Here is a 26,417-nt window from a genome sequence, read left to right as displayed (position 1 = left end):
TTTCTATCAGTGCTCATTGATGGGAAGAGAACAGATGGTAAGAGAAGGAAACAGACAAGCTTCCACACCAACAAGGTCCCATTCTCCATTGGGGATGTAGGTAGAGGTGTCCACGGCAAGTATCTGCAAGTCAAGCAGCCAGCCGTTGTGTGTCCAGGAGCCGAACTTGAGGTCACATTTCTGCACGTCGAAGGGAAACCAGCGCACGTCGATGTAGCAGGTGCTTTTCAAGATCCCTGCGGGACACAAGACGCTGGTGACATCCATCACATTGTCGGTTGACCAGTTGACCAAAGGGATCTTAGCGGTAGCCCTGACTAATGCTAACACTACATTCGCTAGCACCAAAACACTGGCAAATGCCTTCAACACTTCCGGGAACGTTCATGTAGAGAACGGCCAAAGATCTTAAATGTACCACTGGACAAAATATGTCACATTTAGTTAGGACTGAAGGCCCTTGAACTTCAGGGACCCTCACCTGGAGGAATGTACTGGCAGTACCCTGAAGCATTGACCAGGACGTTGGTGTGAAATGTGGCATCAAACCTTTCATCTGCACTGGAGGTAAGACAAAACAGGACAGACAAAAAGCAATTATGGGATTTGCATCCCTGCTCAGAGAAATCTCAATACATATGAATGATACTTATCTTGAGTTTTCATTCAACCTGAATATCGTTCATTCAACCCGAATATCATACATGAAAAATGTTTTTTTTTTATTAATCTGAGACAATGCATTCCATCTGGTCCCATATCTCAGTGTCACTGTCACTTCCAACTTGCCTTATGTAGTTAATCAATATCTGATTACAATCTCGTCAATCGTAAGTTCAATTCTAATTAAATGTTTTATATATTTATTTTGCTCTTTCAAATTTCTGGAATATTGACAGCTTTTGTATTCCGTACATTTCATATGTCTGTTCCTTTCTGTAATTATTCAAGGTCTTCACTTTGGAATGCATTCTTCCGAGACATCTTTTGTCTTTCATTTCAGATTTTTTCTTCTGTTTTCATTTTCCATAATCACTTATCCAGTACACAGTCACACTGGGCCTGCAGCCTTTCCCAGAAGCAGCTGGCACAAGGCAGGGTATCACCCAGGATGGGATGCCAGTCTATTGAATGGCACACCATCAACTTCCGAGGGATCTTTAATGACAGTAGAGCACCTGGAGGAAACCACCACAAACCCCACACACAGAGAGCCTGGAGGGAACTCACACAAACCCAACACACAGAGAGCCTGGAGGGAACCCACACAAACCCCACACACACAGAGCCTGGAGGGAACCCACACAAACCCCACACAGAGAGCTTGGGGCTGCAATCAAATCCACAACCCTGGAGAGTTTACACTACTGTCTCGCTGTAGTGTTTTTCAGATTTTTGGTTGAATAATGCATTTCCAAACAAAAACATAGGGTTTCTAAAAGGTGACAGTAAACGCAGAAGCCGGGAAGCAGGAGAACAGAATTATACAGGCCTTAATATCCCGAGATGTAAAAGACAGAATGAATGTCAAATCCTGAGCACTCATACCACAGCATTCCTAGCTGGAACGCAGAGTACCTCCCGACAGACGGCTGCCAAGAAACACCAAAGTGAACTTCTTGAGGCGTTTGAGAGTGACGTAATGTCAGTCTAGGGAGGAGATGAACATCCCGGCGATTCAGAAAGGAGTTTAGAGCGAAGCTGATCATAACAGATAGGAGACCACTGTCACATGACCGGCGCTCTCGCTGCTCCTGTTTATTTGGCTTCTTACATTTGGGCTGTCGGGACTGAGATTGTGTAGCAAAGGCATCATTCGTAGATTCTAGAAAGTCATCGTTAATGTTGTGGATTACCCTTCCGGTCTTAATTAATGTGTTCCCACTTAATTAACTTCTATTTAATGAGTGAATTCGTTTGTTTTGGGTGTGGCATGATAGACCTCTCAGGCCCTGTCTCCGCTCCGTCCGAGTGTGCATGTTCTCCCAGGGATTGTGAGTGTCTTCCCGCAACCAAAAATCATCTAGCTACATGAATTAGGCTACGTTCACACTACCAAGCTCAAGTCACTCAAATCCCACCAAAGTGACTCAGATCTGACTTCTTTCCGAGCTGTGTGGACACACAAATCCAGTGTTTTCACATCAGATCTGAGTCACTTTCATATGTGGCCCTACATCAGATACGTATCTGATTCATGGCCATGCGACATGATTGAGAACAGTCAGATCAGAATTCATGTGGTTTTTTTCTGCCTATACACATACACTGAGCCCTGTTGTCATCAGTCAGCATGTTCGTTGTTGCTGACGCTGATGACTTGTGCGAAAACATATCAATGTGAACACACATGCCGTTTCGGTGGACAGATGCGTTCACATTACAGTTAAATACAGGTAACATAATTGTGAATGTGAACCATCAAGACAGGCAAATCCGATCTGAGCAAAAACATCAGAATTGGACAATGAGGTTTGCAATGTGAAGGTAACCTTGGTGTCTTGAAATTGCCCGTGGTTCAGGAGTAAAAGTGGATTTCATGCAATGGACTGGCTTGCCCTTTGTCCCGGAGACAGGTACCGGAGTCACCACAACCCTGCTCTGAATAATCAGTCCAATTTATATTTACATATCTATACACAGTTGCCCTAAGGCACTTAACACTAGTGTTAGGCAATGGATCATTAGTGTAAAAAAATGGATTGATTTGTTATACAGGGGAAAATCATTATGTATATTTTTAGTTTGACATCAATTTGTTCATGAGATGTTGCATGATGGCCCATAATCATCGTTACTCTCTCTAGATCTCTGTGGGCAACAGTCTGAATTTGAATCTGCAGTTGTGGGAGTTAGGGTCCATCTCAAATGACGCGTAATCGGCATCTTAAGTAGCTGTTCTGTCCAAAAAGTTCTTTAAAGTCTAAAATGTAAAAGGTAATTTAAAATGTAAAAGTCAATTTAAAATTTTAAGATGCAAGATAACGATCTGCTAACATAGATAAACTTTTGGGTTTAAGGCGATTTTGTGTTTCTTTACCAGCTGATTACCATCCCCATCTGCACGGCTGCGGCCCAATTAGCGAAATTCAGCTGCTTCTAATGAGGCCAATTAAACTGCATAAATAGGGCTATTTGTGCAGCCTTTTTCCTTCGGTGTGACGCTGATTCACTTTAGTTTGTGTTTACGGTCTTTTAGAAGCGTGTTTTCAGTCTCTTTTCTAAACTTGCCACTTGAAAGGGGACTTTGCATGTGTTAGCAGAACAAAGCTCTTTTGGTTTTGGCAGCCCGGCTAAAAAAAACACAGCTGTTCCGTTTCTTTGGCCTGTGCGGCAGAACTCCACCCTAAAGAGGGGCAAAATATCTTCACTGATATTTTGCACTGGAAATGATGGTGCTTTCTTAAGAAACTTCAATATTTAGTGATATGGTGGGCCAAATGGTGATATGCTGGCCCAAATGGTGATATGGTGGGCTAAATTGTGCATGTACTGTAACTTAAACCCCGGGCGTGACAGCTGGAACTATTGTCTACCACGGTGGCCTCATTTCAAGCTGTTTCAGATTTGCAAAGAACCACGTGGCATCTGTGTGTTTCAAAGATGTCAAGACTCTAGCCATGAGGCACAGACTAAGACTAGGAAGCCTATCAAGGAATTCATACTGTATACAAACAAACAGGTTTTCCAACAAACTGTTAGTCACTTGCAAGGCTCAGAAGTTTCATTTGTTTTCCTGATATCTGGAAGTGAAAATTAAACAGGGAAGAGCAAGAAAATCCACGAGTAAAACAGGGCTGATTCACCATCTGGGAACAAATATTCCCCAAGTCTTGTATTACGTTTCACTTCTGGGATCAAACATAATGTGCTTTTGCCATTATCCCCTCTGCTCTTGTCGGCTGTCACATCTTTAAGCTTTTTGTAGCTGATAAGTGACTCAGAAGATGCAATTCTTCTGCTAAATTCATATTTCAGATTTTCTTCAGCTTTCAAATCAAATATTTCAGATGCAACCAGTACAGTTCAAGGTCAACGGCGTCAGTCATCCATTTACAGACATGAATGTCTTAAAAATATTGGATAGCATCGTCTTCACAGGGTATTGCTCCAATAAGAGATCAAAATAAATTTTACCTACTGATTTAATTAGCTATAATGGTCACTATACAAATCGTGTAACAAAAAAAACTACATATATGATGTTTTAAAGAAGTTTCAGAGCTTTTAAATGAAAGTGCACCATCTGTGAAGCTAGAAAACAGGAGAATAGAGACGTTTGCTGTACAAAGGATCTGACCCAATTCTGTCCCGAGTTTCTAGTTAGAAGTGTGAAATGAGATCATGTCAAGGAAGGTGGGCGGGGCAGAGTAAGGAAAGGGTAGGGAACAAACGCGGCACCGGACAGGGAAAGGATACGGTATAAACCAGGTCTGCTGCTTGGGGCCTGTCAGGCATACAGGCATTAGGAGACAGAGCAGGTCCTGGTCGGATCCCATGCGGAGCCCCAGACAAGCCAAGCCGCCACCCCACCCCCGGCAAACTTCACTGCCCAATTTTTGGTCGTCCTTACATGTTCCCCTGGGGGGGGAACATGAAGATGGTGCCCTAGGCCAGCTTCACCGCCGGCGCCCCCTGTCTGAGACAAAGTAATCACTCCCTCAGAAGACAGTGACCTAGTCGGCTGCATGTACAGTACATTAGGCACAAAAATAGACAACAGGTAATGCAACCATTGTGACATGTAGGAGGCCGTGGGCTCAGTGAGAGGGGGACAGACCTTTATATTAGGTGACAAAGTGCTACTCTGTGATTGCACTGTGGGCAGCAGTCCCTTAATATAATGCCACTGAATAACAATTAAAAATACAGTCTTGCGTTGACTTGTGTTCACATTTGGGACCGGGACCGCCGGTATCAATCAAATCGGGCGTATCTTCGTATTGTGGCTGTCCATCACTCTTACATGACCGTATACATACTGTAGACGCGGACAGTGTGTCCTTATACGGCCGGCAGAGCTGCCCATTCTCCTGTGCCTGTTACATTAGGCAATAGGCCTAGTGTCAGCCCCCACTGACGTCCTGATCCGTTCACTTTCAGACGTCTCTCCATCAGTGTATATTATTTACTGTGGACCTCGGACTTACTCGTATGCCCCATGGATTCTTATCCACTTCAGAGATCTCCAGGACATTAGAGCCCATTTCCGATACATTTCTGCTTGCCGCTAGCATGTTAACACGGCTAAATGAAGCTCCTGTTTTAACTAGTGGATGTTTTAATGTCTCGGCTAAAATCACACGGATGCATGGTCACCCCGTGTGGCACTTTCACGCCCTTCAGTCTGCTCCTCATTCCTCATAATCCGTCTTGTGTCAATACAGAAAATACAGTTAATGATATCACTGCGTTTTGCTTTTATTACTTTATTTCTATTGCGATTTAAATCTTATTTCATCAAATGTTTTATGTTTTTCTTATGTCAAACATTTTTTACGGACACAATCCAGGAAGCAGTGGGAAAACGATTTCACTCCAAACGCGCGGCTTGTTTGTGCATGTGACAAACGAAACTCGAAACTTGAACTTTGAAGAACTTGCCCGCATAGGGAAGCACAGGGGCTGACCGACTGTCACTACGCTAAAGGCCGGAATGCCCTTTTCTGCTCCAGAGATTCTCCTAATCAATGGACCTCATCGCTATGTGACACAGCTGCCTGTTGCATAACTGGAAACGATAGCGATGGAGAACAAACCCTCCACAGATGCCAGTAAAGGGACTCAGATGAACAGGATAAGGCAGCGAGAGCCAGTCAGGAGATGCTATTCCACGTAATGCGCTTTCTGTTTCCTTTAGATGGTTACCGTGGAGTGCTGCGGAATTCCGGACTGTGTGGCCCAGCCTTAGTGCTCATTTAAGGAAGTATTGTTTTTTGTTTCTGGTTCTACTGAGAGCTCGAGCCAAGTACCTCCTGTCAGCTGAAAACGTGCGACAAAGCAGAACCAGAGTAGAACACAACTCACAAAACCACCCGGATGCAACACGGTGGTTTTTGATACGTGCTGAAAATGAATGAACCGGAAAAATGTTCAAGTTAAAATGGAGAATTCAGCCTCTTTCCAGTAATGAATGAGTATATCTTCCCATATCTACTAACCAATGAGTTTCTGATGTGTATCCAGAGTGACTTCGATTGTTCTCTCTCTTATACGGCCCAGGTTACTCACGTTAATTTGGCACAAAACAGATCTTAAGCGGTTTAATAATATTCGTAAATCATTGTTGGCTGCCAGTGACACAGGTGTTAAATATCTCGCTGTATTACGTTATTTATCTGTGAAGATTCGCATAAAGTAAACAATGTATCAGCTTGCAAATAAAATCGCATTCTACAGTAATACTGTAATGTTAAAAATGTGACACTGTTCTTCTGTAATGGAGGATCTCAGCTCTAACTGGGGAGATGCATTTGTCTTGGGATCTCTCCTTTCATCTTACTGTTCAAGAAATCAAAGTACCGGCTAGATGGAGGATTTCTGGGGTATGAATAGCACTGCTCACCCTGATCGTCGTCAGTGCGGAGTAAAAACTGCTCTCCTTAACAGCCCGGTTTCTGAGGAGTATTCTAGTTTGAGTGTAATTTACTACTAAACTATTAGTGGGGTGTTAATTTGCAGAGCTGCTATGTATAAAAGGTTAAATAATTTTCATATTTAGTTTCACATTCTGACTCATTGCATTCTTGTTTAATTCCACTGAGTACATTTTCGGGGCGCGTGTGTGGCTGAGCCAGTCTGAGTCCCTTTGCTCAGCAGGGTAGCTGCATCTGTCGGGCCCCTGAGAAAGGCCCTTAACCACCTGAAAAATGAACCAGGGGCCCCAGATGAACGGCTGGCCTTGTGCTTTCCGCTCACCCCTATAGGCGTGCATGTCTTACAGAGACAAGCAGGATGGAATACGTGAAAACCAACACACTCCAATGTACATGATTTCATACTTGTACAAATTCCAGATGGAGCCGTTGTTTTGTTTCCGGATGTTTCTGTAATCATCTTCATGCTCCTTAGCGCACCGCCATTAATCTTTCACTCCGACCATGAATCGTTTCATGTCGTATATCATTCCAGAAGGTAATGCACCCCGACTGTTTTGAAGCTCTCGTCCCTGAGGTAGCTGAGTGTGCCTCACTTTGAGGTGGTTCCCTTTCAGGTCTGTGAATTGCCTTCAAGGTGAATCAAACCTCTAATAAATCAAATGTAGGTGACATTCTTATCAGCTACTTTGTCAGTTATAGGGCTGAGAAAACATTCATATCTTCACTGTAAATTAATACTTTGCTTTTTTAAAATTGAATTGCCAGAAAACTGTATTTTCGTTCCTATTCTTAGAATGGATAATACCCTATTGTTGCGTTTCCAAAATGTAAATGATTTTCATCTCTGAAATCGAGGGTGAGAGTCTGATGGAATGAGGATCATCCCAAGGCATCACGTTTGAGAAAATCTGAAAAACTCCCTGTAAACTTCAGGGACGGAGGGTAGCTCCTTGAGGTAGGATGCTGTGTCTGTAATCAGAAGGTCACCAGTTTAAATCCCAGTTAGCAGAGTGATTGTCACTGTAAGTCACTTTATATGTGAACTGTAAAAATAATGGGAGCCAGACCATGACTAACGATTAGACATTCCCCGTTTTTGTTTTAAACAAGTGGCTGTCAGCCCATCGGAAGTGCCCCCCCCCCCTCCTCTGGTGGTTGAGCCCTTACGAGACGCTCACTTAGATTCATCGTTTGATTAAAGGTTTTGCTAGAGAACTGGAATACATTCTCCAGAGGGAGTGAATTACGGCTTGCTCAGGATCCGCAGCTGCAGCTGCTCAATGTTTTCCAGAACTTGAGGATGTAATTAAAGTTGCTGAGATGCTACAGTACAAGTAAAACATTTGAAAGATATTGGTACAAAGCAGAACGCTTAAGCATAGTTAAAAAACAAGAACACCACGATGATAAGGGTCTCGTCGCAATGTTGGGACAATGCCTACAGTTTAAATGCATATTTTTCTTCAGGCAACAGAATGTTCCAGAATGTTCCAAATCAATGCAGCATTTTAACAAACAGGTAGACTTTATCTTCATGAGTGGTGGCCCCAAGTCACCGTTAAAGCATTCTAGAAGTTTCAGGCCCCATGAAAGTATAGCGTTTAGGGCCTCCAACTCAGACGGATCCATTTTTTAGGGCCCCTGTCACTCAGGGGACTGCCCCCCCCTCTCGTTGTCAATACCGTCATTTGCTCAAATTCTGTGTAAATTAAGCCTGCTGCTTCCACATGACGACGTATATCACTGAAAACCCGATGGCCCAACTTCAGGAGACCCTGCATGCTTCCAGGAAGAGCATGCAGGGGACTCTGGGAAATAAACGCATATGTGGATGACATCATTGGGGCTTCCCTGACTTACAAAAACTCTCAGAAACTGATCCATCCGAGCATAGAAGAGCTCCATTGGAAAAAGCTGTATAAGACATGACACTCTTCAAAAATGTCATTATTACAATTTCTATTACTATGTTACTCCAGTTGTCTAGCACTGGGCCATGTATAACAGTGATGCTGGTATGAATTTCTAACATGCACATTTCTGTAACACATGGCATCTCTATGCTTCATCAGCCATCTGGTTTTGTACTGTTTTGTATTCTTTAAAACTCCGTATTTTTGCGGGCTGTCTTTGGATATTGGTAACCTAGTGAGGCTGAATGATGAAGCATTCCAATGATCCTGCAGCAAAAGGCTGGATTAATAATCACCACCATCATCATCATCATCATCATCATCATCATCACCACCACCATCATCATCCCTTCCAGGGTGTTCCCCTGCTCTGGGCCCCATGCTGCCTGATCTACCCCCCCCCCCCACACACACACACACCTCCATGACCCGCTGGAGGATGACTGGAATAACAATAGCATGACAATGAATGATGATCGTCATCGTCATACAGTCATGGTTATGTTATTTCTGCACTGGAGATGGACGCCATCTCTTTACCTGTTGTAGAGGAGGATGTCTGGCACCCAGACCTGACTGGATGGGAATCGTAGGTTTTTCACCCCCGGGTACAGCTCAGGGTTCCAGCTCAGATAGACGTCAGTCCAGTGCTGAGGACAACACAGAGTGTGAACACCCACTGCTTTGGTCCATTGACAGCTGCCTCTCTAAATGAGTTTGGGATATGTAATTACAAGGGACATTGGTCTATCCAGTTTAAAGACACCGATTTTATATTCCTATCCATCAAAAAGGAGCAGATTTAAGCCTTTTGCCTTTCATTTGGTCTGCATAATTAATTGTCATTCAGTTGTATTTAGTATCAAAATACTTTTAATCTATACTTGCTTCCTTCAATGGATTTTTCATGATTATGAATCTAAATATGTTAATCCCCTTGAATAACAAAGGTAATGTTTGGCTGCGTCGTTCAAATTTGTTTGTGTTTGAGATCTGTCATGCCTTTCTGTAGTGAGAGATTATTTATTATTCAGTATCACGCTGCGACTGAAATGAAAACAGTCTCCAAGGAACACCTTTGTAATTTTAATATTCTGGGCAAATTCTCGGGCACCGTGTGGAGCACATTCCTTGCCAAGATTACGCGGTAATGGTAGCTTGGGGGTCAGCCGGATTTGTCCATTACTGAGGAAATTAATATATTTTTTTTAAAAAGAGTCAATGAAAAATGAAATAGTGGTGGTATTTAACAAAAATCAACATTCTCGGTCCCCAGACACGTAGAGCAGCACTTGATAATCGTCAGACGGAAAGGAACTCGATATCGAAGTCCATTTTTCTTTGTGTGTGACGGACTTTGCGATGCTGATTTCTCAGCTGATCGTAGCAGGGCAGGAGATAATGGAGACTCTAAGCCGTGAAATTGTCCTGAAATGATCTGGTTTCTGGTACCAAGCGTTACAGCTTTCTAAACTTGCAAATTATCCTCACGCAAATGTGTCCGACTTACCAGCTGCAGCCAAGCATTTGTAATCAGGACCTGATTCTTTTCATCCTAGAGGAAAGATAGAAAAAAGGAGCGAAATCAGTCCCAAAAAAATACTGTGACCACTCAGACGATACATTTAAAGGACCCGCAATTACATTTGGAGGGTCTGTAAGCTGATTCTGAAAATGCTCTCCTCTGCTAGTAATGACTGATGAATGACAGCAGATTGAGAGACTGAGATGAATTAAAAATAACACAGAAGCTGTCAGCTTGTCCATCCTGGTTTGACAGTCGCCATGGCTCCCAGCGGCCATTGAAAATCAAAAGCTGCAGCAGACTCCGGAATTTTCATTTTTGGGGCGTCAAGGCAACAGCACATTATTACAATGCTTCTGATTTTTCCTTTATGCTTCGAGGATACTGACACTCTAGCAGTGTCGCGAAACACAGACGAGTCTCGTCTCATTGTTTCTGCTGAACACGCGGCGTGATTGAGACAAGCCGCACGCCACAGTTAGTGTTCCGAAGTGAGAGAACGTGACCTAAAAAGTGTCCGTCGCTTTTGCTTACCAAAACCATGAGTTAAATAAGTAGAGCTGAAAGTGTCTCTGCACGACAGACACACACCACCTTCACTGTCTTCCCCTGCTGCTACAAGACTGCACATTATTAACAGCTAGACTGGCACAATCAAAGTGTCGTCAGACTGCGGAGACCGGACCTGCCAGATTGCAGGTTGGCTCTTATTTCAGGCCCCCGCAGACTCGGGTCAGGCAGCGTCGGAGCGCCGGTCAGAAAATCCCAGCATGTGATATCTAGAGGTTAACACCGGGTGCTTCAGGAGAAGCTCTTAAACTAATCCACCCGGTCTCCCGTGCCCCCCCATCCTCCACTGAAGGAAAGAGAATCCTCCCTGATGTGTCAACTGCCTTGTTTCATAACAATCCACAGCTCTGCTCGGAGAAGCGGAGAAGCGTTGCTGTGTCACGCCAGGGAAGGTACTCGTCACGCTTAAGCATTCAGGTGACAACGCTAGCTGCAAGCAAGTGTTTACATTAATCTTCATTTAATGTTATTTGAACATGTTTTTATTGATTTAGACATTATTCGGCGTGTGGTAATAGATTGTCCGTAATATATAAAATACTGGTGGTTGCGTCTGTCCCTTGGGGTGACGAATTCCACAATGACAGTTACATTTGCACGCTGAGCAGACGCCTTTGTCCAAAGCGACATACAATTACCTGCTGTGGCTCCGAAAATATTGTAAGAATGATGCTGCAAGACATTTATTTTATTTTGCAGACGCCTTTGATGTACGAGTTAGGCAGACGGCTCATTACAAACATACGGCTCTTGAGGAGTCGGCCAGGCGTAAGTGCAGCTAGGCTGAGCCTCCAGGGAATGCCCAAGTGTCAGCAGTATTGGAGCAAGAACTACGGAACATCTTCCAAACAAAGCAAGAACCTGGTAAGTCAATAGGTGCTTTCATCCTGAAGTAGCAGAACCGAGACCTGGTCTGGAACCTTAATTTCCAAGTTAGCGCCGGTGCTTGTGAACCAGTCAGCAAGTTATTGCTGTAAGTCCCTCCCCAGTACCTCATGTTTGAATGAAAAGTACCTAGGCTGGAGTAGGAACTAAAAAAGGGTTCCAGAACTGCCTTCGAGGAGCTACAATCGGGCCGAGTTCCGGCAGCGTGACAAAAGATCCTAGTTTCTTAAAGATTCTTGTTCTTGAAAAACGTTCTTGCGGTGTGAAAGCATCGAGTGACAAATTCAACATAAGGTCATTCGGGGGACATCAGGCTAACAGAGGAATTCCCAAAACAGGTGGGTCACGTGACCTGACATGATCAGAACCATCTGGACCATGTAATGTGGGAAGAGGAGGGTGGAAGAGAGCTGAGGTTAGAGATGGACTTAACAGAAATAGTGTGTGTGTGGGGGGAGGAGGGGGGACACGGGGGTGTGGTAAACACTAAAACACTGTTGGTTCATACCTCAGCGCCTAGGAATGTTTTTTTTCTCCCGGGAGAGACAGATGAATTTTATCTTATAGGATGTAATAAAGGATGATGAATGTGCCTGTTGACTGAGATCGCCCCCCCCACCCTCCCCAAGCTTTACACATGCCATGAGTGTTTAGAGTATTTGACACATACAACAGTGACCATCTTTAGTTTATCCTCCACTCCTCTGTAATGGACTCCTGAACCATAACTCCTGGATATGTTTTGGTGCCTTAATAGCCGATGATGAATTGTGGTAACAAAACAAGACCCCAGCCCCACATGAGACGAGTGGAGGTCTGGTCATTGTCGGAGTGATTCTGAAAGGCAGAAGATAAGGCTAGCAAAGTAACCCCCTCCCCCCCCCCCCCCCTCAAAAGAAAAAACAAAAAAAAAACGGGAGCTTTCAAGACACCAGTCTGGCACCCTTTACCATTTCCACTACCATTACCATTTCCATTACCATTACTAGAGGCCAGTCAGATAACTTGGGTTGTCCTGGTTACAGTTTCATCAACAAGTCAACTGGATTTCTGGTAAGTTTTTTTTTTTTGATGTCAGTGTCAATTTGCAGTTTTAACACTGGTTTCTATCAATTACATGATTCTGGGCTACTGGTCTCTCACCAATGAGGCAGATAATAGATCAAATTGTCAGTAAAGCACCCGACTGCAATGTAGTTTCTTTTCTGGGGTTTGAACTACAGTTTGTCATGATGTATAATAAAATCAACAAATAAACTTAGTTTGTTTTAAGTCTGGGAACTGGGACCAGGGTTTGAGTCTCCACCATGGCTCCATGTGTGTGGAGTTTGCACGTTCTCCCCGTGTCATTGCGGGGTTTCCTCTGGTCTCCCCCCACAGCCCAACAACATGCTGAGGTTAACAGGAGTTATCAAATTGCTTGTTGTTGTCCATGTGTGAGTGACTGGTGTGTGAGTGACTGGTGTGTGAGTGACTGGTGTGTGAGTGACGTGTGTGAGTGTGCCCTGCAACGGGATGGTGCCCCATCCTGGGTTGTTCCCTGCCATGTGCCCATATCCTCTGGGATAGGGTCCAGACCCCCTGAGACCCTGAATAGGGTAAGCGGGTATGGATGGATGCATGGATGGATGGGAATGACATAGACATGCATAATGTCTTGACTGTGTTTTCTTGTTTTTAGACACAACTGATTGTAAGCAGGATTCTCCAGGCGTGTCCTTATTGGCTTGTTATTGAGTTTTATGGTTGACTTGTAACAAGTCTCTCATTAGCACTCGGTTGAAGAGGCCTGTAGGAACTAATGAGGGGAGAAATGAGGGCTGAATTATCGTGGGCCTGGATTTAACGAATCGGCGAAGTAGCCCAATGGAAAGACAGCAGGCTGAATGATTGGCCAATGCCCCCTATACTGAGGAATTATTTGATATCATTTGGCCAATGAGACATGATTGATAGTGTATTGATTATAAAGCAGTTTTACTGATCTGGGAGACAAGAGAGAGAGCTCTGTTTCATGTGGAGACGTGACAATCTGCTCTGCGGTTGGAGTATGTAGAGTCCTACGGGGAGAGAAGTTCTGTAAGCTGATTTATAACCGTGCAAAGAACAGGCAGCAATCCCCAGCTGCACAGCCATGATCCAATATCCCCCCGGATCTGAAATACTCACACAAAGAAATGAAAGCCTGTCACTGATTGGGGGCCCAGATGTGGCTCAGAACTACGGTGGCTTCCAAAAAGCTGATTTATTCATTTTATGTGAAAACACCGCAAACATGATGGGTCCTTAAATGGGAGAGGGTACACCAACAAAAAATAAAACGCAATATGTTGGTTGCCATGTGCACATCAAATTAGACTCTACTAAAGACATCCCAAAATCAACCCTATAGTGGATGAGCATTTATGTGAAATTAAATGAATTAATAGAAAAGGTATTTCAATTTGTCAAATGACAGGACATCTTGTGGGTGGGAATAGAGTAGATTATTATGCAATGTCAGTCACTGACCATCACAGCCCACATACTATTGGACACATTATTGGCTTCCACTGGGTTATACCAAGTATTATTTTAACAAGGGGGTGGTAATCCCAGCAACCACAGCATCCAAGGCCTGGTGTCTAGCAGCACTAGCTGAAGCTGCAGCTTTGAAGTGAAGCACGCTATTCTCTATCTTTAAAACTGCAAACTCTCCTTCATTTTTCCACCATTCTACTGATGTTCAAGATAGCTAACAGCCACCCACCCCCACAAGGCGAATGGAGACAACCGGTAATATGTTGTTTCTACTACTTCCTGCGTCTGCTCCTCATGATTACCATGATAAGTGATTGTGAAATGCCCACGAAGGGTCCCATCAAATGTGAAATTTCCTGAAATAAACTTGGCTGCACTTCACTACCAGAAAACAAACCTGATTATCTCACTAGAAGTGCCCATTTTTTGCTTTCACGTTTATTTCTTTATCAGTCTCGCGTCTCTATCAGATCTGAAACCCTTTATCTAGAATTCCATTTTGAAATTGTCTAAATGGTATAAGATTACTTTATGGCTTTCAGTTGATTTTCTGCTCTTTAATTCCCAAAGAACTTCTACCCTTTACTGTCCATAAAGATTATATTTTATCCCAAAGGCTGCTTTCAACAGACTATTGGATCATTAGATATCATACCTGCGTTTTTTTTTCCACATTATGATTTTTTTCCCACTACCTGGTATGTCTGCTTTGAAAAAGGAGTTACTGAAAGAGGTCTGACCCCAGGGATGTGTTAAATGACCCAAATGCAAAGCCTTTCATCCTGGGTTTTGCTGCACATTTACCCTTTACTGTTACACGACCATGTCAGTTGATATCAGATGCCCACTGGAAGCTGATGCTTCTATTATGGAATTGAATTCCAAAGTGCCTTTTTCATCTATTCCTGGATGTTTTCATCACTGTAAATGCTAGGGCTAAAGTCCTGGGCGGATTAATGTGTTGGGCTATCCTGGGCTATAGCCTGTGTTTCACAGCCTAGTCTTCTGGAACCCCCAGACAGGTTTTTGCTCCCTCCCAGCTCCCAGGCCCTCAGGGCCCCCAGGCAGGTTTTTGCTCCCTCCCAGCTCCCAGGCCCTCAGGGCCCCCAGGCAGGTTTTTGCTCCCTCCCAGCTCCCAGGCCCTCAGGGCCCCCAGACAGGTTTTTGCTCCCTCCCAGTGAGGGTGTCACTTTGGACCAGTTTTTAAGCCATTAAACGACTACGCAACAGCCATTCTTTCAGTCATTCATCCATTTCTATGTTCTGTATTTAGGTCTTCACCCCTAGATAAAGTATTATTGAAGGCCCCATGCCATTTAAGAGGTGATGACCTTCCCTTATCAAGCACGAAACACTGAGTGGACATAGATAAGTCGCCAAGCTCCGTATAACTGTCACACGGCCTTGTGAGGTTCCACCGAGGAGGTGACATTAAATGATGGAGTAGAATCTTCACCGGAATCCTCAGTAGCTCTGAACCCAAAGCAGAAGGAGGTTCCTTGCTCCCAAAACCTTGGTGCCGTCTGACACTTATTTTTCAGAGAACAGACTGAAAATCAACGCGGCATATTACAGGCATCTGTTACGCCACCAAGAGAGTTCCGGAATTAGACAGAGTGCTGCCGGGCTCTTTACAGAAACAGTCGCCTTTCTGAATGGATACAAAATTTTGCTGCTGTTTATTATGCCTACGGTATAATTGCAAAACAAACAACAACAAAAGCAACACATTTCCCAAAGATCTCATGCTCCCTGCATCTTTACAAAGGCAAAACGCATCGCCGTCTAATAAAGAGCTGCAAATGCTGACTTTATTTCTAGTGCAATATTGGGATTATTGGCTTAAAAAGCTTCAAAAAAATCTAAACTGTATGACGTATATACAATTATCTGGAAAATAATAGTGCTTCTCATTCACAGATATTTGAGTCAATCTGACACACTCTTCTCAATGGCTTTGTCTCTGGGACTTGAACAGATGCTCTCCCATCACTCCTCTGACTCACCACGTCGATTATCTGCAGGAGCGTCATGCCCAGCTCCACCAGGATGGCCGAAGAGTCGTTCAAGACCGGCCTCTCCAAGCGGTTGTAGTTGTCCATCAGCTCCTTGTAGAGTTTCCGCTGGTGTTCCCCCTGCAGTGACCCTAACGTGACATTGAGAGGGAACACAAGTTGCAGAAACTCTGCGACATGATAGCTTGATACATCGCTAACCGTACACTGGTGGTGCGCGAATGATGTGAAACACATAATCTGATACACAAACACTTACGCAAGTCAAATTTTTAAACTGGATTTACCGTACTCATCCATACAATCCAAGGCACCTTTTAACAAACACTTAAGCCAAAAATATACTCGTAATATGTGTTGCTATTGTCGCTGCTACATAAAAATTTAACATTTCTTCATGGTCAAAGCTAGACAGGCCAGGAGCCGTAAGAAGTCATTTTTTAACAATCACATATTAATTAGTCTTAATATGTTATCTAAAATTGCATGGTTTGGTAATATTACTATGCAAATGTACAGATTTATATTGGCAACTTAATTATTTAAAAGAAGATTCTTATCCTTTGGTCATTGTACTAATTAAAATGAACACGTGTTTCCTACGCTTCCTTCCCATATTCTATTCCACACATAATGCTCAGCTTCCTGAAGTTGTCACGAGAAAACATGAGGAGGCCTCGTCTTTCCTCAAGGCACCAGCAATATAATGAAAAAACAGATTCCTACTAACTCTCCTGAAAGTAAATTGTCACAAACGCTTTAATCACAAAATCAAGAGTTTCAAACCTCTTCTGGCAAAAATTCAAAACATGATGTTTCCTCTGTCACAAACAAGAAATTGGGTTCTTGTTATCTTTGTTCGAAAAGTAAATTAAAAATACCAAAAATAGCTAGCAAACTAAATTCTCTTGGTGCCGGCTACATTAATCTTCTTTCTTCACATTCCACTATTTACACTGCTTGATTAATTCGACCTTGTGTTTTATCCTGCTCCCTGTGGTGGGCCAACAGTGAAGATTGGTATTTAGTGAGGTAATAACGGTCTTCAATATTAGCATTATTCATTTGTTTTTTTTTTTTTGTACATCTGGGATGTGAAAAGGTTCCATACTTGTCCCAAGGATATGAGAGCTATATACCTTTTTCAAACACAAACATAAAGCCTGTTCTTCTGTAACCACTATATCACCCCTAGGTAACCCACAGAAACCCACAGCAGAGTTTGGTTGGCCATTCTGACTATGAACAGGTTAAAAATACTTCACTATGATCCATAAAACTCGGTATTCCTGATTCACCACCACTGCCAGTTTCCCATCATGAAAACAGGGGTGATGTGCAACTCAGGCAGTTAGGATTCTGTGGCTATGAGGGGGGATGGGGGAGGGGGGAGGGGGGGCAGCAGAGTGGGGGGAGGGGGGAGGGGGGAGGTTGGGGCAGCAGAGTGATTTTCCTGTTGGGCCCCTGAGCAAGGTCCCTAATAAGGCTCCACGCACTGCATGACCCTTTTGCAAAAAAAAAAAACATAAAAAATAAAATGTATGTCGCTTTGGATTAAAGCATCTGCAAAAGAGATTAAATGTAGGGCGAAAAAAATACTGTAATGGAAAGCAGAGAAGGACACTGAGGGTAAACACTGAGGGTAAACCTTATAAAACACAAACACAGAAATACAACCTTCACATATGCTGGTTTTATATATACGTGCCCAAGCCGTCAGGACATCTCTCCAAATGTCCCTCACACTTCCCCCCAAGTCTCCATAAAGCCAGCAAATCACTGCAATCATCACCATGCAAATTCAACATTAAACGGACCATTCAAACAGTCCTGCTGCTCAGGCACCGAAATAAACCATTTTAAGTTTAGAAATCAGTCACAATCTTCTGCAAAGGCATCTGAACTATATAATGGTTCCATAGCAAATGCTGCACATGTAGGACGTCTTGAATTGGTCATTAATTTTTCAATATTTTTATGAATACTGTAAATACAATATTCTAGTGGGAAATACTGGTACTTAACTGTAACTCAGCAATAAATATTTTGTCAACCATAAAAGTGAGGATAGTCTTAATTTAGAAATAGCAGATCTTAAGTGTATAATATTGCTCTTTATTAAAAAAGCATTAAAAACAACTTTTCTGTTATGAAAGTGTATTTTCATGCAGTTTATTTTCTGATAATAAATGCACCAGCCGTGTTTATATTTCCGTCACTGTTGTGTAAATGTTAATGACGAGCCCAAAATAAGTATGCAATGATACTTGTTTCTGTTTTGAAATTTGAAGTAAATTAAACGTATCCTTGCTCACATAAACATGATGTAAATACCAAAAATTGCAGACGGAACCCCAGTTTCCCACGAGACGGTTTCCATGGTGACCCATATGCAATGCACAGTAGCCCTACACTTCAAAATTTCTTTTTTATCTCTCTTGAAAAGCATATTATTTTTCATAGCCTGTGCCCGATGCAGCAATAACATGTGCATCGTCAAGGTGAGTACGTCTGTTCCTTGACCGGGACCAGTGCTGAAAGTACGCCGGCTTTGCTGTTCTCGTTATTACTATGCGAAAGCTGGGAGTTTGAGCTGACAGCTCTTTCACATTATTAAATTCCAGCCAGAACGTGAACAGGGCCTTCCGGGATCCAGACTTCAGTTAAGTTGTAGAGCCGCACGTAGTCTTACTGTATCAAAGGTGTTCTAACTAACGATGTCATCTTTAACGAATGCAGATCTATGCGTGATTGGACCATGTGTCCTTTGCCATAACTACAGAGGGATGGTGATGCAAAGCGGCGACTGAATCTTGTAATTCGGTCACTGTAATGTCCTCTACAGATACAAGAGGCTGATACCTTAATAAAAAGCCTATTTCCCTTGGATAAACTTTGATCTAGACACTGAAGATAACGTCACATGATCAGTCTTATTGATCAGTCCTCTGCTATATAATCAAGTCCGATTTATATTCATCTTCAGCTGGTTAAAATCACAACGATTCAACACCCCAAAGTGTAAACTCGGCAAAATTAATAGCTATTTCTCCTGGGGCTTTATTACGTCACATACTTGCCCGCAAGACTCGTTCCAGTGCTTAGGAGAGCCAAAATAAATCTTGCTGGTGTTTGTGGTTCAGAAATAACAGCTCAAGACTTCACCTGTATTATGGGATCAGCATGGAGCCTCATAGAACAAACAGCCGGTAACCAGTGATGACCCATTTCTGCAAACTGCTCCAGTGCATTTTCTGTTCCTCTTGTGTTTTGTTGTTAACTAATAATGTCCCAGGAATTACTGCGGTCAGACACATCCGGTCCTGCTGTAAATGTTGCTGTGACAGACAAAGAGTTACAGATGATGAAGATTCATGCCTGCGGTCCCACCCAGAAAGGCACCATGGGGTCCCCCCGCATGGAAGTGAAAACATGTGTTCTTTAATTCTGTAAAAATGCTGCAAATTTATTGGCTTCATACCAAAAGGCCATAAACAAGCAAAGTCTGCATATCTGCAAATATCATCCATGCAGACATTTTCTCTTCATTAGAATTTTTTTTGACTGACTTATTCAGTTCTGTTTTTGCCATTTTGCTATTAATTGCAATTGTAGTCACTGACTCCCATAGGGATACTAAACACCAATGTCTGGTGTTTTATGTCATTGTAAAGATGTTGCTAATTAAAAAGCACCCAGTGAGACTGTTTGTCAATGAACTTCTTAACTCAGAACAGCTTTTAGAACTATAATTTGGGTTTCAATTTATTACTACTTGAAATAAATGTTTTACTTATAACTACTGGTTGTTTCGAATATATGTTTTTTTGTAAACAAAGGAATAAAGTAATGATTTTTAATACCAATAAATTTGAAATATTCTACTGAATTATAGTAGGCTGTCATCACTGGTTTGCATGATTATAATAACCATTTAATGTAAGGTAACTCATACATGTGTAAATGTTACAATCCTCATAATGTTAAAATACATGTTTTTATTTCAAGGATTTAGTAAAATATTGTATGATCAATTATGCAAATTAAAACCATAAAGTCCTCAAAAGTGTCTGACATGATTCAAATGAAGGAGATCGCTTAGTTAAACCTTGAGTTTGTGACCCACTGAGTGAATCACAGTTGTAATTAGTGTTCAGATTGACTGGAAATATTATCTCCGTGAGAAACAGATAGTGTTTTAAACAAATTAGCAATAAATGGTAAACCTGTTATCTTGCAATGAAATATAACTTGGTTTATAATTAAGAAAATGTTACAGTCCGTCAAAATACGACAAAATGGGGGGAGATGTAAAGCAGGGGGGTTTTAGAAGCATGTTATTGATGCTAAAACAGACAGATTAGGATTAGGACTGGGGAGGGGACACAGAATACTGGTGCATTTACACAGACAAAATAGAACAGAAGAGTGTCAGGGATCAGTGACCCCAGCAAGTGAGGTCTGAACCCAAAATAGTCATAATTCTAAACATTACTTATTATTCACAATGATGAATAATCACTGTTTCTGCTCTGTGTGCTTGTCTGGGGATTCTGTTTATATTACATTGTGGGGACCAAATGGGGGGGGGGGGAAGGGGGGGAGGGAGGAAGGAAGGGAAGGAGGAAGGAAGGGAAGGAGGGGAGGAAGGAAGGAAGGAAGGAAGGAAGGGAGGGAGGGAGGAAAAATGACTAATTACACAAGTTAATGATCCCTACGTTCCAGAAACGCAAACATGTCAAGTTTTGTTATTTGGGCAGAATGAGGAACAGATGGAGGAATATTAACTATAGAATACAATGAGGAGACATACACAGAATTCAGGATAGAATGAATACATTCTGCAGTCATCATTCACAGATGTGCAGTAAACAAACCATTATGCAAAGAAAAGCAATCTTTCAAAAGGAATTATATTTGCCTTTAGGAGGGATACATATCTCTAGGGGCTGTGATTAACTCCTCTCACAGCCGAAATGTCAGCACTGCACCTCCTCGACTTGTCAGCGCCTGGAGCCCCTATCGCCACAGGCAGCAGACGCCTCCAGACATAGCGAGACGGTGTCACAGCACCAGAAATGACCTTCCAAGATTCTGCTCATCGTTACCTTATTTATACAGGAGTCCCGCACCACATTAGGCAAAAATCCCCGTGTCTGTGGCTATCTCTGTGTCCGACGACCCAAATCAACTTAAATGGGTAAAACAGGGAGTCTGATTCCATTTCACCTGGCAGACGCGGCCAGATTATCCAAGCTAGATACAATCTGTGAGCTTTGGAAACATTCCTGTGATATTTCAGCCTAATCCAAAGCATGTGGAAGTCGCTTATCTCTGCAAGCATTAAAATCACCAGTTCCGCTGGATGTAGCGCAGCAGGGTTAGGGATCCGTGCCAGCATACAGAAGGTCATGTGTTTGAATCCCCTGGCTGGCAGACTGATGGCATGACAGCTGAGCCCTTGAGGGAAAACAACATTAACCCTAATTTAACATCTTGTACATCACTTTGGGCGAAAATGTTTAATAAATTAGTGTAAAAGTGTAGTGGGTGAGCACAGAAGTATCCGGAAAGTGGGACCCCGTCACTGCAGCACGGAACTCACTGCGACAGCCATGCCGTGTTAACATCACACACCTGTTACACTGACGGCAACGAAGGGAAGACAAAACGAAGCTTCATTAGAACATGAGAAGTTATTTTGAAATCCTTTTGTTTTCACATATCTCGTCGTCCTGTCCTTTGAGACACTAACATAGAGGTGAGAGTGAAACGTGGAGCCTGAGCGCAGCGTCAGCCGTTGTTAAGAACCAAAGCAGCCGTGGCTGCTCCACCGCGCACAGGATTTGCACCGACACCCTTCCGATCACAGCGCACAGGATTTGCACCGACACCCTTCCGATCACAGCCGCAGAACCCTAACCCACTGAGCCACATGCTGCCCGCAGTCCAGAACAGACAGAAACCAGCTGTGCTAAATAACCAAATGGTAAAATAAAGAGGAACGCTCTCCTAGGCGTGTAGGTACACGTAGATGGCGCCCCACACATTAATTACAATTAATATGGGCTTTAAATCTGCCTCTGGTTATGTACATGTGGAGTTTGCATATTCTCTCTGCATAATCCTCCAGTAAAAACATTCCTCAGGTAGTTGAATCGGTGCCGCTGAGTGTCTGACTGGATATCTGTCAATGACCAGTGCATTCTGGGATAGGCTCCACGGCTCATTGCTGTTAAGGAAGACAGACAGGTAAAATACAGCCATCTGACCCATAAAGACAAGCCGAAACTCCGGTGATGAGCAGCAGAATAAAGAAGCCGTCTCCCATTCAACACCCTCCCGTGCATCACCGTTAATTACAGCGAGCATCCCGCGGTTTTGACAGCTCCGCGATAAACGCCTAATCTCACCGACGACGGGGCCCGTTCCGCCCGCCACCCGCCTTCCACCCGTAGTGCCGTCGTCTCCTGCCTCTCTCCGCCCCCCCCCGAAGCTAAGCTGCAAACCCTCTGAAGGAGCGTAAATATCTGTTCCCCACAAACCAAACAAACGCACGACTTTCCTGGGGTAGTCCAGGTGGGACTGCCCCCCCCCATCCAGAAGTAATCCATCAATAAAAACAGGCATGAAGGGAACGGGGGTCTCGTCAACAGCAGGGAGCCCAAAGAGACCCTCCTCTCCAGCTCCGTGATGAAGCCCACGGTTACGCTGATCCATAAGTCTGAGCTATACTGCTGCAGGGTTGAGTGTCCCGAAGCCGCCTTACAGCTACGTCATTCTAAGCTCTGTGTTACAAGTTAGAACTTACGAATGAACTAGTTGAGAAAATATCGTTCACTGTCATATTAGGATTAGTATTCAAATGGAAAAGGGCTACAGTGTGATTTAAGACCAATGACATTGAGTAGACTGGATGGATGGATGGATGGGTAAAGGTGGCCTGAATCTATCTTTCTCCACCAGATAATTTGTTAGCAGTTGTGAGGAGGCTGTGTCGCATTAAACACAAGACCTGTCCACAAACTTTACAAAAATCCAGAGGCCGACACCAGAGCACATCGGTAATACGTTGCGTAATCCGTCCTCATATGAACAGCCAGCACTCTAGCCGGTGACCTGGGGACTGTTCCTACAGACTTAATTACAGGGAGAAACCGTACCTATGAAAGAGAATCTATGAAAAGTATATATTAATATTTTAAACATTTCAGCACCTCTTTATGGAGCTTTTTATGTTACTTATCCATTGCTCAATCCATCCATTTTCCAAAACCACTTTAAAACACCCTAAAAAGGTGCATTATCTTTATAACGTAATTTAGAATATAATTGTTTGGGCAGTGGTGGCTTAATGGTTAGGGAAGCACACTTGTGATTGAAAGATTGCAGGTTCGAATCCCCAACCAGCAAGGCACCACTGAGGTACCCTGAGCAAGGTACTGCCCCCAAGCACTGCTCCCCGGGCGCTGAATTAGCTGCCCCCTGCTATGTCACATATGGGTTAAATGCAGAGGACACATTTCATTGTGGTGTGTCAACAATGACCACTGATCTTCTAAATAAAAATTTGACTGACAAAATCCAATGTAGTGATACAAATGATGACCATACTGATAAAAGCCCCTTTTCAGTTTTATTTCAGTACGCTCCCAACAGTACCATGGCTGAGTATTCTCTTACCAGAGTATTAATTTAGCATTCTATAGATTCAATCCTGCTCTTCCATTTTTCTGGTTCTCATTCTTTTGCTCTCTATTTATCTGCATCATTAAATTATCTCCCCATCTTAACAAATAAACAAACAAATAACACAATCCCCCCGATGCAGACTAAACACAAACAGCTCAAAACAAAGTCATGACCATAATACTAATCTCCCGTCTGTTTTTTTTTTTTTTTTTACAGCATCATGTAATAATACTTCCTAAACAAAGGGGGCAGCACTAATCATGTAAACACAGCCTAACGCTCCCGTGTGTGGCCTTGACATTTCCATGCTGTGGTTTATGATCGTTTTCTAACCAATAATCAGTCAGGCCAACTCTCCTGTTCACATATTTTATGCAGAGAGGAATGGTGGGCTGTGGGTACTGCTGTTGCCTTAGGGTTTGGGATTCGAGTCCCACCTGTTTGTGGAGTTTCCTCCAGGTACGCCAGCTTACTGCTGCAGTCCGAAGTAATGCAGAAAGGCTGATTAAACTGTCTGCTGTTCGTGACCTGTGATGGACCTGCCTTAAGGGCTATGCTGCCTAAAATATGCTCCAGTCCAACCACAATGATAAGAAGCTAGGATGGCAAATATGGAATCCAAAATGGTTTAATGACGCATACTTTTGTATAAGGCGCTGATTGTCACGAACACACAACAAGACGCAAGTCATTTTGCTATGTATTTTGTAGGAATTTGTACATACTGTACAGTAGTTTGTACATTCACCTGTAGAGAACAGGAAGCCAAATAAAACCCAACGCTGAAGGAAATCGGTTACAGCATAGTGATCTGTCTCCCGGTGGTGCTGGATGAATAACAATATCGCAGCTCATGAGCACGAGGATGCGTGACACTCAGTCACAGGAAGCGCACCGCTGGAATGACGCTCCATCACGTCCGATACTCCCGGGATTAGATTCTTGCATGGTTTCCCTGTATTTCTAAAATACATCTCAAATTAACCTCACACCTGGAGGATCCCCCCCCCCCGCACCACCACCAATAAAAATAAAACATTAAATTAAACCAGTGCTCGGTGCTTCTTTCATGCCGTACGGCATACAGGAATGAGCGCCGTCACGTCCGTCTCCTATAATGCGGTAATAAGGGGAAACATTTATACGTGTGGAAATGTATAAGTTGGCACAGGAACAGTCGTAAAAAAATAAGTTTTCTCTTCCACCCACCGCCAGCTGTCGGGAAAACGATATATTTACGTCCTTAAACTACTGATGGACGAGTTCAAACAAGTGCAATAAAATGAAGAAAATAGTGTCCTTTATATATAGTTTACAGTTATCGATTTTATGTGAAGAACTGTACCCATAATACGTTAAAGGAATGTTGCAAAAAATGCGAAAATATACATATAGGTCATAAACGTACAGCTTTGCTCATATACATCACATATTCACACAGGCGTTTAAAAAAATAATCTCAGAGAACCCGTTTGCTGTTAATGCAGTGAATCAATGATGATAATACCGGTAAAATTAACTGCAGGTACTGCATCTCAACTGTAACTACAATAGACCGAAAGCATGCGAAGACAAAACAACTTTATGTATTATTATTATTATTATTATTATTATTATTATTCAGTGTCTCACCTCTAAAAAGAAAAGCGGAGCAGAGAAACATCCCAAGACAAACAAATTCCAGAAACTTGCGAGCCGGCATTCTGGGAGATTGTTGCGCCCCTGTGTCTATCCGGAGTCTGAGAAAGGACGCGATTATCCGGAGTCTGAGAAAGGATGCGATTAACTGAGGGAGAGAAAGGGAGAGAGAGAGGTGGGGGGAGCGCGCGCAGCCAAAGTCACAGGGTCACATCTTGGGTTTCACATCGGAAAACTATGCATCACTGCAAAGAACTGAACAGGTAAAGTCCAGACTATCTAAACATTAAAAATGCATAATTGCATGTCAAATCAATTACGTGCTGTGTATTTGATTGCCTTACCTGTCCTCCACACTCTGCGCTCCGCGTACCTTGCTTCGCAACGCGGCTGACATTACATACGAGCCCCCAAAACGATGACACCTTCACTGTGCATTCCTAAAGCGGTTTCAGATTCAATGTACTTTGGAGAGTCAGTCATTATTTAAATGCTTTAAACGTGGCGGATCATGTCGTGTATTTTATGGGAATTGCGCCGTACTCATGGTTCGAATTACTGGGGCCCTCGGCTTCCCCCGTAACGCACGTGAATCCCTCTGAAAGAATCCCCCAAGACCTATAGGGGAGCTCTAAGAATGTCCACTTTTGTGTTATGCGTAACAAGGCTGTGCCAGGGAGTCAAAACTGCGGGGACCAAGACGTAATTATAACATATATGGGGTGGGGGACATTTTGAGCACATCTGCCAGTTCTGGCTGCGTGTTCTGCCGCGCACGCATATGTATGCGCATCCACGTGACTTGTGAGGTCGTGGTGCACATCGGAAAATAGGGCTCTCCCGAAATTCACTCCGTAATTCGAACCCTGGCTGTACATAAACCCACCAGAACAAACTAGATGAAGCAAGACATCACGTCAGCGCAACCATCAGTGACACTTTCAGCAGAGCTATAACAGATACAAGAATCCACTATACCCTTGTTTTCAAATATTGCTATAAATAGAGATTAAATGTTTAATGAACTCTGTAACAGCCTCCAGCCCAGTTCAGGTAATGT

General features: G+C 43.1%; 1 protein-coding gene across 2 annotated transcripts in view; it reads right to left on the bottom strand.

Annotated features, from left to right (window-relative positions):
- The window catches only part of LOC111847328 (neuronal acetylcholine receptor subunit alpha-7-like), a 36,798-nt gene extending 11,303 nt beyond the window's left edge, over window positions 1-25,495 (bottom strand). For both annotated transcript variants that reach the window (XM_023818405.2, XM_023818406.2), the window contains exons 1-6: window positions 25,352-25,495; window positions 16,019-16,158; window positions 10,023-10,067; window positions 9,053-9,162; window positions 482-561; window positions 69-236 (exon numbers count right to left, since the gene is read on the bottom strand). In XM_023818405.2, coding sequence (XP_023674173.1) covers window positions 69-236; window positions 482-561; window positions 9,053-9,162; window positions 10,023-10,067; window positions 16,019-16,158; window positions 25,352-25,421 — 613 coding nt within the window. In that variant the 5' untranslated portion in view covers window positions 25,422-25,495. The remainder of the gene's footprint in view (window positions 1-68; window positions 237-481; window positions 562-9,052; window positions 9,163-10,022; window positions 10,068-16,018; window positions 16,159-25,351) is intronic.
- Window positions 25,496-26,417: the final 922 nt, after the last annotated feature.

This window comes from Paramormyrops kingsleyae, chromosome 12 (assembly GCF_048594095.1).
Source record: "Paramormyrops kingsleyae isolate MSU_618 chromosome 12, PKINGS_0.4, whole genome shotgun sequence".
In the NCBI taxonomy this organism is placed as follows: Eukaryota; Metazoa; Chordata; class Actinopteri; order Osteoglossiformes; family Mormyridae; genus Paramormyrops; species Paramormyrops kingsleyae.
This window is presented reverse-complemented; position numbering and strand designations above follow the sequence as displayed.